Here is a 13,364-nt window from a genome sequence, read left to right as displayed (position 1 = left end):
CTACAGAAAAGTATTTCTGCACATGAACAGTGCCCTCTTGAAAATACTTTCTTCTTACAATGAGGTATTTGACTATCTAGGCTAATAGGATTTCTTCTGCTGTATAAACAAGGAGTGAAGAAAATTACTAACCAGCAGCTTCTCTTATTTTCTCCCTTCCAGTTCTCAACATACCATCTGCATGTTCTCCCTATAGATGGAGCCTTGCAAATCTCTAGTTGGAGCCTTTTTAAATACAGCCACAAAGAAATTCCAGTTACGTAACTGGTAACAGTCAAATGATGACGAAGCTACAATTTGGAACAGCTCTCTTCCCCTTAAATTAAACTTACAGTTGGATAGAAGAATTAGCAGTCTGAGATCACAGACAATCCAAGATCACCAATTGTTTCACAGCAGCAGTTCAGTTTACACACAAAGAGACACCAATTTATGTTTCAGGTCAGTAGGAAACTTGGAGCCACGAACCCCAACTATGAAGCAAAATCATTGGCATTGATTCCTCAATCAGGGAAAAATGTTTTTATACAAGAAAAAAACATTTGGTATCTTAAGCTATATATGAAAGAGAAGAGGGAAGGAACACAGAATACCTGTAGTAAAACTAACATTTACAGAAAAAATGTTTGAAATAAGTCAAATGTCCAGAGAAATGACTGAAGACGTAGAAAATAATTTTATCACGGCCCAAAGAATGCCAAGATTAAAAGAAAAAAATAATTTGTATGTTCTGTGCAAAAGTCATCTAGAAATGCCACAGAAGTGAATGTGAACTGAAACTAGTAAAATAAAATAACTAAGAGTACTTCCAAATTTCCCTCAACCATAGGCTGTGGAAGTTTAGAATGGAAACAGCTGGAATACTAGCAATACCAGCCAATACCAAATTTTCTTCTAAATCCATAGGCAAACTGATGAACATCTGAACTGGTTTGATAATTTCTACTCAAAACGGCAGTTGGCCTAGATGGATAGTGTGATAAGGACAGACAAATTTATTGCTAGCATAATCTTTGCCAAAAATACTCAAAAGTCATTAGTACAAAAAAATAACTCTTAAATTTTCTGGGACAAAACCCTTACTGACTATAGTCACGAGATGTAACAAGAAAGTTCATCAATAAGGAACTTGAAAGGCAGCCCCACTACAAAAACTACAATAAACAACCTCCCCAAACCCAAACCCACTATAGCCCTTCAGAGGGTTCTTCCATGGGTGCTAAGCAGACATAATATTAGACAAAGGGAGAAGGGCACAAATCTTATCTAAGGAACACTTTCCCATGAAACATTTCACTCTTAGGAAAACACAGATTTTATTTTTTTTTTTCATACTAAAGGACTGCTGTCTTTCTGATACATTTTTATGCAAGAACAGAATTTGTCAGACATGGAGATCTATGCCAGGTTTCTCTGACTAGCATAAAAGAACAATATTCAAGGACAAGCTTCCACCTTCTCTTAGCTTTATTTTTATTTTTCTTCACCATGAGTTACTAAGTTGCTTCATCTAGAAGCTGTATAACTTCACAGCTCTTTGCAAGTTAGTTTTAATTTGATTCGATAACATAAGCAATCAAAGTAAATATTTCTTTTAGGAGCTGATTCTTGAAAAGAGAGATGATGTATCCAAAGGAGTTCTAGATACTTTTTTTTCCTAGGTGTACCGAGAAGAAAAGGAACGACCAAGTGTTTGCAGAAATCTCAGCCCCTTCCTGCTGAGGAAAACCTCCTTCCCCAGCTGGAGTGCTGCAATCAATGGCTATAAACTGTTCAGAGAGACACGGCAGGAGCAAGGGGCCAGTGACATGCCCTCTATGGACTGACTGCACAGAGCTGTTCTTGAAAAACAATGATGAACAGGTTGAAAGCTTGTGGGTGAAGATTAGAGGCCAAGCCAATAAATGAAAACTAATGGGTAGTGTTTGTTGTGGCCACCCAATGGAGGTGTGCCTGTTGATGAAGCATTCTTACTTCAACTGCAGGAAGCACCACACTTGCAGGCTTTGATCCAGCTGCAGGACTCCAGTCACCCAGATATCTGCTGGGAAAGCAGAACAGCAAACTATAAGCAGCCAGAAGCCCTGGTGCATTGAGGACAACTATTTAATCCAGGTGAGACATGACCCAATCAGAAGAGGCGCATTACTGGGCCCGTTGCTTACCACACCAGATGAACTAATCGGAGAGGTCAAGACTGGAGGCAGCCTGGGCTGATCATGCCCTGGTGGAATTCACAATCTCGAGGGATATGGGCCAGCTGAAGAGTAAGGCCAAGACCTTGAATTTTAGGAAAGTGAACTTCCAGTTTAGGGAATTACAGGATGGGACCTCCAGAGAAATTGCCCTTAGGGATAAAGGAGCAGAACAGAGCTGGCAGCTCTTTAAGCACATTTTTCTTGGAGCACAAGAGCTCTCAATTCCCATGTGTAAGCAATCAGGCAAGGAGTGCAGGACACCAGCACAACTGGTCAAATTAAAACATAAGGAAGATACGCACAGGCAGTGGAACCAGGGATGTTTCCTAGGAAGAATACAGGGACACTGCCTGAATGTGTAGGGATGGGATTGGGAAAGTTAAGGCACAACTGGATCTGAATTTAGCAATGAAGAGAAAGAATAGTAAGAATGGCTCCTGCATGTATGTTGGTCAGAAAAAGAATACTGAAGAAAATCTACCACTCTCCCCACCCTCCTCTCTGCTCCCATAAACAGAACAGGAGAACTAGTGACAGCTGGTATGAAGAAGGCTGAGGTACTCCATAGTTTTTTTTGCCTCACTTTCACTGGTAATCACTCTTCACATCTCTCAAGTTCCTAAACTTCGAGGCAGGGACTGGGGAAATGAAGTTCCTCTTACTGTAACAGAAGATCAGACTGGAGACCATCTGGAGGAACCTGAACATACACAAGTCCATGGAACCCAATGAGATGCATCCCCAGGGTGCTGAGGGAACTGCATGATGTAGTTGCCAATCCACTTTCCATCATATCTGAAAAGTTGTGGCAATCAGGGAAAGTCCCCAGTAACTGGAGGAAAAGGCATATTGCACCCTTTTACAAAAGGGTAAAAAGAAGGACCTTAGGAATTACTGAATAATCAGTCTCACCTCAGTGAGATCATAGGACAGAGATTCCTGGAAGACCTGAAGTAGTTGGAAGACAGGGAGGTGATTCAAAACAGCCAACATGCCTTCACTAAGGGCAAATTGTGCCTGACTGACCCAATAAATAACAGGCAAAAAAAGAAAATGCATATTTTTCTGTATTTTGTACAACAATATATATAGTGATGGACTGAAAACATTAAGTAAGGCAATGTTAGGTTAACAGTTGGCCTTGATTATCTTAAAGGTCTTCTTCAACCTGAACCATTTTACGATTCCATGATAAATAAATACTCATGTCAGGTCAAATGATGCCACTGTAGTCAATTTTATATGGTCAGCAATACATTAATCATTCATTTCCTTAACACACACGTAATTTAACAAATTAATTCACTGAACAATAGCTGCAGGGAGGAACTAAATGAACTGTAATAATTTTATATGCCCTTTAAAAAGCTTCACAAACTATTAGACTTGCAAAATAAGTAGGTATTTAAATGCAAAGCAAATTTTACGATTTTTCATACTACAATTTTTGTAAATAAAATCATGATTTTAAGATATTTCAAAACTCCTTTAACATAATAAAGCAAAAATAAACAGAACGGATAGCTATTTTCTTCTGAGTAATCTGAGAAAAGTAAATCAAAATTATGAAAAAAAATTGTGAGAAGCTGATTTACAGAAATCCACATTTTTACTTTCAAGACTACCACAGCAAATGGCATTTGCTCCTCTGACAAACACTGATTTCTCAGATGATGGCGAACAAACCAGTAAGCAGAAGAATTCTTGTATGCTGAGTGGTATATAGAAACGTCTTTAAAAACTGCCTTGGAGAAAGTATTCTAATATACAATAATATCTAATACCTATTAGTAGAACCGTGTTACTATTGCAAACACCACTTTTAGCTTTCATATATTTTTCAACCTAGGATAAAATGTCACACTTCTTTTTATATAAGCTGCCACTAACTCATTCCTATGGTTGTGAGGAGGATGAAGAGTTAGGACACAGTTATTTTTTTAGAATGTCATGCTGAGCCAAATAATAATTCAGATGTTAATTATCCCTTTTTTCATAGTACAAGCAGCTCTGGCATTAATTTTTTTTTATTTTTTTTTTAATTCTGACATAGCAACAGGGTTAAAGTGCATCATTACAGATTGGTTCTATCTTTGGGATTTATTAATTTATTGTAAGTGCAACTGATGTTTCAATTGCAACAGCAGTTTTGGTGACATGGGACAGCTGTCTAGGAACTTAACTGAGACTACAGATTCATTCTGCAGCAGACATTTAGAAAGTTATCAACTGTTCTCCTTTTTCCCTGATAGCACTAAGGTGTTAACAGTTTCTGAATATGTCAAATAATAGAGCCACTTCATAGTAAATATACTTTTAGAACAGAAATCTAAAAAAGGATCCTATGTTATTTTCCTGAACACACATACCAATTATTATTACCTCGATATGCTGATCCTTTAGTTTTTTTAAAGAAACATAATTTAATTTGTACTTATATTCAAATAATTTTAAAAAGCATACTTTTGAAATCTCCATCCCCAAATGTCAATGGATAGGCTCCTGGTTTCTCAATCTTGTACATTTCCTCTATAAAAAGGATTTTACAATCATTTATTGTGTCTTCTGGGCCTCTGTAAAACAAAAAAGAATAAAAAGTACATTCAACTTAGATCCTCAGACCTAGATTCCGTACCTTATGAATCCTAAGCAATGAGATAAAGCTAACTAGCATGTTTTTCTCATCGCTGATACTTTATTTCAACTCACACATAAAATTCAGTCTTGTAATGTAACTTCAAAGAAACCAAATGACATACTTAAAACCTGCATAAAGAAAAGACTACTCCATTACCCTTGGCCTACCTGGCAGCTGAGTATGTCCCTACTGATAGTCATCCATAAATCTGTATTTCTACTTCTAAAATCCCAAAATGTTTTTTTTTGGCTTAAAGCAGCAGACCAGACAATAACATACCCTCGCACATACAGCATAACAAACATTATTATAAACATGGAGTGTCAGAAATGAACCAGGAAAATGATTTATAAAACACAGTAACAGATGCTACTTGGAATCCACAGAGTACGAAATGCAATAGGAAGCTTCAAAAGCCCTGCTCTTACTTCTAAATGTTTTGGAAACTTAGAAACCAGTCCTACAGTGACATGTGCAATACTGAATTACCTATTGTGAGTAGTCCTCTTAATGTCATGTTTCAGTGCAAAAGTTGTTCACCACATCTCAGTGATGAGTAACCACTTCCCCATATCTCCACAACACTAATGCCGAAAGACTACTATAGAAGGATTAGGAAATACTAAATAAGTAAATCTTTTACCCTTCTCCTCTTTGTACTTAGTAAAATTCTAATTCAAATGTAAAAATACCTAGGGAGAAAATGCTGTACAAGCACCAGCAATTTCGAAACACTCCCTTTTCTTCCCTTCTCAGGATATTGTGCCTTCAACTGCCTGTTCTTCCACCATTTTTAATTAACTACCTAATCTACAACTAAACAGGAATTTTCAATATAACCTACATTGTAAGTATTAATTACTGACCACAGTCTTGCTGATTTCATTGAATCACATGTGTCACTAATGATTTCAGAATTGAGCAGTCTGACACAAGAGAAAGGAATCTGCTAGCTGGAGAGATTTATTTCTCACAAGGTGAGACTCAGCCATTAAAAAAATGATTTGGGGTTGTTGAACTTCTTTCCTCTTCAAAATTTAATCTAATTCTTTTGCACTGCTGCAGTCTCTTTTGGTTCTAGAAAAACACTTCAAAATATGAAACTATACAAGCAACTAAATCAATGCACACCACAAATATCACAGCTTGTATTATTATGAAGTTTAACATTGTACCAAGACTATAATGCGTGTACTTGACATGTTCAGTGAGCACCCTGCTACACAAGAAATAAAGTACGTACTTTTCTTCTTTCCTATATGGACATCATGTATGATGGACTTAATACAGAAGCTCACAGCCTAATTCCAAATTAGGAAAGACTGAAGATTTTACAGGTTTTTGAAAAGCTTTATTATGAATAAAATCTCAAACTATTGGATTGGTTACTGTTCAGTATCTGAAGGAGGATGTGCAAGATTCTGCTAAGCAAAGCTGAAGTGCACTTCACCATTACAAGTGTCTCTTCAGAAAAAGGGACATAATGAAAATGAGTAACTGTAGAGATAATTATTAAATATTGTCACACTGGAGCCTATTTTCCAGGTGAAAACCAATGGCAAGTTAAAATGATATGTTTCTTTCAAATATTTAAGAGTGTAGAAAGGCCTGAGAATATGTCTGAATCAGGTGAACAAGTTTTCTAAGCCCTGTTTGTATGGTATCTAGAAACAGTCACAGAGGTGACTTGAAAATTCTGTTGAAAAAAGTGAGCCAGGTATTATACCCTGATAAAAAAGGTTTAGGTTGTAAAAATAAATCAAAGTACAGACAGGGAGGAAAACAAGATATAAGGGCCATATCAAATACAGATAACCACAATAACAGAACACCTCCTGGAACACCAGGCTTCAGTCTGGGACCTGTTGTTCCCCATTCTACCTCTTTGCTTGCTGCCACTACTTCCCTTTTGCTGACTCCAGTTCTTGGACTCTGCCACATGCTTAGTATAACTAAAGCAGGAAAAAACTAAGCCAAGGAAAAACCCACAGGCAAAAGACCACTTTTCAGAGGCACTGAGAACTGCAGTGTTTAGGTCTCCATGGAAATGGTGGAGAGAACTCTAACACAGTGTCCTGATTCACTGTAACTGTCTTTTAATATACCAACAGCTGCTTACTCTGGCATCTGTTTTTACTTTGCCCCTTTTTCTTCCTTGCAGTTTTTGGAAGGAAAACTTTCCTCATTGTTGGTCATATGCACACACAATAAAAGTTAGGCAATATCAAAGATTTAGGATATTTCAACAGAACATACAAATGCTACACAATGCAAATACATCCATCATATAGAGAATACTTTGTTTTCTTGACCATGAAAAATAATGTATTCAAGATAAGCTTCATTTTGTACCCTAGGGGGCATTACCTTAAAGCAGTTCTGGCCACTGTGGGTAGCACCCCTCAGATTTACTTAGGTTTACACACAGCGCAGCGAACACAGGAAGTTTGATTTTCTGCACTTCCACATGGCCCAACCACTCATCCTAGCACACTGAATGCCAGCTTCTGTTACCACAAAATATGCCTCTTGACAGCCTAAGGTTATGGAGATAATTTCAGGTTTTGAATGGCTACAGCACTTAAATTCCTCCAGCTGTTAGCAAATCTGAAGCCCTATTTAAGCCACAGTTTCCGGGTTTGATTTATAGTTAACTATTTAATTAGAAAATGGTCTCTGAGACAGGTAGAACAACACTCCTAAGAATGACTAGCCTAAAAGGACTGTGGGTACTACTACACCTTTGCAGGAAAGGTGAGTGGAAACGCCTCTCTTCTGCATTAGTATGCAAAGACTCCCTGAATGGCTACAAAACACAGCCATTCATTCACTGTCATAAAAACATATATTCAAATGCAAAAGAATAAATTGTAAACATAACCTCTGGCAGGAAAACTGAACGAACAGACTGAGCTAGCATCAAGATTTTCCTGCTTATTACTGTACCTTGGAGCATCCTTCCTTAGCTGCCCTATACTTTGTAGTTGTAGATTATTTAAAGTTAAGAACAAAATAAATCTCCTGACACTCTTTAATGTCATAAATCTACTTCTATTAGGACCTTCCTTAGCAATATCACTGCGTACTTGCCTATCCAGCTTGATTCCTCTAGGACTTACTTCTAACATAATTCAACATAGTGGATCCCTTTTAAAAATCAAAATACGTATTATGCCTTCTTCCACCTAAGTAACATGAAATTTTATATTCAGATAAAAATCCATATATTAGTTCACATAACTCTATGCTTAGAAAGCAAAAGATAGAAATAAACAAGTATACCTTAAACTTCAAGCAGATCTGTATGGACAAGTCAAAATAGTCATAGAAGTTGAATACGTTGCATTTTAGGAAGCATACAACTACATTTGCATTTACAGACAATCTGAAGCATAATTTATTAAGTAAGCTAAAATTTTGTCAAGAAACAACAGTGATAGGCTCAATATGGCAGGTACAAACATGATTTTATGTTATGGGATACAGAGATATTTGCAAATTCCAGTACATTTCAAGACAAATTTCAGCGTATTTTTCCCCAATTTTTGCATCTTGCAAGTTTTCAGTGTCTGTGTAGTCTAAGTACACTTCCCTTATTATGAACAGAACTGCATCTAGGAAAAACTTGTATTTCCTCCCCTCTTGCTACACTGTCTTACCATCTAGAGCTTTTACTGTAATTTACCCCTTTTTCACTTCATTTAGAAAGTACATTAGAACAAAAAAAAACAAAACATAAAAATACACACACAAAAAAACCAAACACACACACCCTTTTCATCACAAGCTATTCTCTACATACAGTCTTTAGACAACAAGTAAGGGGGCAAAACATCATAAAGCTGTACTCACAAATCTACAGACACGTGTTGGTGCTACCCGTTATCTCTGGAAAACAAGCCAAAACTGAGCTCAGTGGAATATCTGTGACAAATTCCACCAATGCCAATCTAAACTGCTAAAATTACTGTTAACTTTTCGATGATCCTATTGTTTTCTTAAAAGATACTATGCAAAATTTTGTAAGTTGGTTCAAAGATGTCAGTATTCCAAAAAAGGCACCCCTGCAAAAAGTTTTGGTGCAAAAGCATGGATCTTTATCAACCTTATTATTTAAAAAAAAGTGTGCATTATCTCAACCTCAACGTGCTGAAGTGCACCATACTTTCTTAATGTAACTACTTGCATAAAACAACTCCTCTAATTAATAGTAGAAAACACAGAACTCTCAAATAAAGATAAATTCAGATGCACAGAGATAAGAATTGGCAAAAGCAGGTTTTTCTCTTACAGCACTGCAATCCTACTGACATAAGCAATAGTATTCCCATATCTAGATGGAACTGATAGAATAGATGGAATTCATCAATTCTGTATTACGTATTAGGCCATGGTAGACATTCCTTTTCGGGGGGGGGGGGTGGGGGGTGTCTCCTGTATTTTTCCCTTTGTGATAAAGGCAACTCGGAAGGCGACTTTCAGACCAAGTTTTTCTTAAAAAATATCCAGTATTTGAACAAGACAAAACATTTCATTTTCTGCTATGTGTTACAGAAGTAACAAGCAAATACTAACAAATAACTTTACAAAGTTCTTACTTTTTAAGAAATGCACAGCTGCACATCCAGAACTACAGAGAAAGATCAACTACCATAGTGACAAATGACAGCTAGTAATAAATGGTTAAACCTTACCTATGCTAAAAATTTCTGTTCAGCTAGCTGCTTTTAAAAGATTCTTCTGCCACATTACACATACAATAGCTTTAATAATGATCAAGATAAACATCATCTGTTTTTTTAAAAATATGGCTATCTAATAAAGCTTTGGGTTTATCATTCTGTCAAATATGCACAAGTACCACCACCCTTCTTCACTTCTTCACCTTACCATAGCAAAAATGCGATTAAAAAAAATAAAAATCTGGAGTTATATATTGTGGTTAGTAAATGAGATAAATTTGTATTTCATGTAAGTACACTAAATAAAGAAATTAAATCCCAAACCACAGCCAGCCCCTTCAATATGTAGCAGAATTCCTAATACAAGACTTCCTTTTAGATGGGTTAGCCATAGCCAGATAGAAGCCTGCTAAACTGAACTCTCTTATAGCTGTACTTCCCTCAGCACACACACACACTTTTTATAACCTTCAGGCTGAAAAACACTCTAGACATTCATAATCACAGTTGACTAAAAGTATGACAAGTACGCATTATCTCTGCTATTTCAAAGGTCAACATTCAGGAAAATAAAAATTCCTAGATGGCAATTACCACACTGTGAAAACTCCATCAGTTCTTACAGTCTGAGAGATTAAGTTACAACTGCCAGATCTTTGTTGGAATTTTCTGGTTTTCTCAATTTACCATATTGAAATTAGAAGAAAAACACTTCAACACACACCAGGAGTCAAAATATAATGCTGAATAAAAATAGAGGAAAATCTAGCATCCAAAAAATACACACAAAGGTTATACTAACAAAAGCAATTAAAAGGAAAAGTGTCTAATGACAATATATCTTTTTGCCACCTAAAAACAAAACCTTACTTGCATTAAGTCATGTCTACCACACAGAATAGTCAATTTGTTAGCTTCTATGGCTACTGTTAATGGGTACTGTCCAGGTAAGCAGAAAAATAGCCACAATCAGAATTAAGCCTAACAGAATATAATGTTCACTACACTCTCCAAATGTATGAATTCAGTTAACAAACAATATAAAAATCAAAACAGCACCAAATTCACTACCACTTTCAGTGTCTATCTTTTCACATGCACTACTATGTTTACATCACATTTATGATTAATCAGCTTCTATTCTGCTTTTGCAAAGCTTTCAGCCAGCAACTCTATTTGCTCACACATCACAAAGCAAGAGCTGGACAACTTCTTCAGAAATATTCAATCTTTCAGTATTACCATTCAAAACGCTTGTTAGAACTTTAACAATCATTCCATTAGAAGCAGTTGCAATAGTTGTGCAATAGCATTCAATTGCACCTTTGCACTTTCACATTTAAGAGCTCAATGAAACTGCATCCTGAATCAACAGACACTTTAAAGTAAGGACTATTTAAGACCACTTCTCTTTGTCTCAGAAGCAAGAGAAACTGTATTCCTGAACTGAGTTAACAAACAATTGTTTATTAACTTTACAAAAATATTAAATTACAAATATGTTAAAATCATTAGGCTACAGAATATGTGCTATTGCAACAAATAATATCTACAGAAATCTATTCTCAAAAAAAAAGAACTATGTTGTGATGTTCATGTCAATATATTAACTCTAAGTCACTATCAACCTAAAGAATGTTTTGAAATTAGAGCAAATACATGTAACAGCATGCATATTTCAAAGACGTTAAATGGAAAATGTCTCAATCTGATATAAAATATTGCAATGGGACAATTACTACTGTTTTTTTTACATTTAAATGTTAACTATAACTTAGGATAAATTGTAGTTTTAACAACCTGCAAATGCACATTGTCTACACAGAATGAAACAAAGACTAAAACATACCCATAAAACAATTACAATCCTCACCAAACATGACTGGAGATTTGAATTTAAATAGATTTGTTTCAAAGGTAACTTTCAAGATTTTTTCAGACTATTCTACACGTAATTGGTTTATGCTGAATTTACAAAATGCACAGTTACAAAATGGGACTGCAGTACCTATGCTTTTAATTCAACTTTATTTTTTTACACAAGCCACTATAATGTCAAAGACACTTTTCAACTCTGAAAAGATTTTATTACACTATATATAGTGCCAACATTTAAAAAAATAACAATTTTAAAAGACCGTCTTTTCCAGCATATACTGAAGACCTTACTATGAAAAATACCATAATCTGAATTGTTAAGGCCTTTAAAAGCAAAGGAAACCAAACCAAACACACACACATTCAACTCCCAACCTACAAATTCACATCGTGGATACACACACAAGCCAGCCAGAATATTACTTTTTCTGAATCTCACTAGTAGGCATAATGTTTGGGCATTTACAGAACAATGTATAATAGCTCACAGTGCAGACTCTGGAAGCACAGATTTGGATGTGGGGCCCATCCTTTTTTTCCTTAGCCCAAGATCTGTAAAGAAGATGAACATTACAACAGCAAGCATAAACTTAGTACCTGGGAAGTGGGGAAAGCACTGCCCTGGGCGAACTGTAAGTCACATTGTCAGATCCTAATAATCTCTTCACTCAGAAGCATGACTCCCCTATGCCATGAAATCCACTGAAGCGAGAAGGGATGAGGCCACAAGTGAAGGTTGGCCACCCTGCCAGAGGAGAGGTGCCCATGTGCAGTAGGGTGGCACAGCAGGCCTATCCACAGGGGTGAAGGGAAGACCCTGGTTTTATTGGCAGGACGATGGATCTAGATGATCCTAAGGCCCCTTCCATCCCAAACCGTTCTGCAATCTATGATTTGGGCAGGGGAGGCATCATGACCTACAACTAAAACTACTCCCTTCTTGAACTCAACTGTGGCTGGCACTATCTGAATGCTGAACTGGCATCCACAGTTTCCAAATACAGGTTTAAACATGTAGATGTTAACATCTACTTGACAGAACATCCATAAAGAACTAGGTAAAGAGAGATGGTAAAAACCCAAAACTTGTTTCTCATATATGAAAGGAGCTGTGCTTGGCATCACAGGGCATAGTTTAAGTTCAGACCACTTCTCTATGTGTTTGTGGACGAATTGCAAGACTCAGAATAACACAGAGTCAGCTCAAGACATCATTCCAGTGGTCTGGAGTAATCAATAATCTTTTGTGCTAGGAAGCAGCAGAGCTTCAACTTGGTGATTCTCACAGGAAGAGGTTAAAAGGTTCTATCCACATTTCACATTATGTTACAAATCTGAGAGTAGATGCAGCACGTATACCCATCATGAAACTATATGACACCAGTCTGCACACCCAGCTAGACTGAGAATATCAATCCAAAGACATTAGAAGAAACATGCCCCTTCATAACAAAAGCTCACAGTGTTACTGTCAGGATGGAAAGGCCTTCCAGAAAACAAAGAATAGCAAAGGAAGTCTTGAAAAATCAGAAACATGGTAAGTACTCTGTAGACTAAAATACTACTAAATGAATAATTGAATAAATTTAAGGTGCTTGAAAACCAGCAAAAAAAAAAATCTGAAGGTTTGCACTATAAAATAGTAAATACAAAGACACAAAGACACTTTCCATAGAATGCTTCATATAGAACCAAAGAAAAAATGAGAATTGCTTGCAAACATAGCCAAACCCACGCTTTTAGCCTAGAAAGTTAGTAATGAATGGGTTATCACAGCTTGAACGCACATGGTAACTTTACCATATGAAAAAGCTTGGCATCTACAGATGCTCCTGCTCAGAATAGAATGAATCTCATCTCACCAAGAATTCCATAAAGTCAGAACATACATGGTGACCTACAGAAAAAGACCTAATTAATTTGGCATTTGAAGGGCAGTTGCTTCTCTTGGAATGTCTTCATTTCTTA

General features: G+C 36.5%; 1 protein-coding gene across 7 annotated transcripts in view; it reads right to left on the bottom strand.

Annotated features, from left to right (window-relative positions):
* Positions 1-13,364, bottom strand: part of UHRF2 (ubiquitin like with PHD and ring finger domains 2) — a 92,203-nt gene that overhangs the window by 27,969 nt on the left and 50,870 nt on the right. For 6 of the 7 annotated variants that reach the window (XR_009725092.1, XM_061351082.1, XM_061351084.1 and 3 more), the window contains exon 5: positions 4,662-4,771. The exons of the other annotated variant lie outside the window; for it this stretch is intronic. Coding sequence is in view for 5 of the 6 variants with exons in the window: in XM_061351082.1 (XP_061207066.1) it covers positions 4,662-4,771 (110 nt within the window). In the remaining variant the exon portion in view is untranslated. The remainder of the gene's footprint in view (positions 1-4,661; positions 4,772-13,364) is intronic. 7 annotated transcript variants of the gene reach the window in all.

This window comes from Neopsephotus bourkii, unplaced genomic scaffold, assembly GCF_033783945.1.
Source record: "Neopsephotus bourkii isolate Nb327-2 ecotype Australia unplaced genomic scaffold, CSIRO-AGI_Nbou_v1 NB_550, whole genome shotgun sequence".
NCBI classification, from domain to species: Eukaryota; Metazoa; Chordata; class Aves; order Psittaciformes; family Psittacidae; genus Neopsephotus; species Neopsephotus bourkii.
This window is presented reverse-complemented; position numbering and strand designations above follow the sequence as displayed.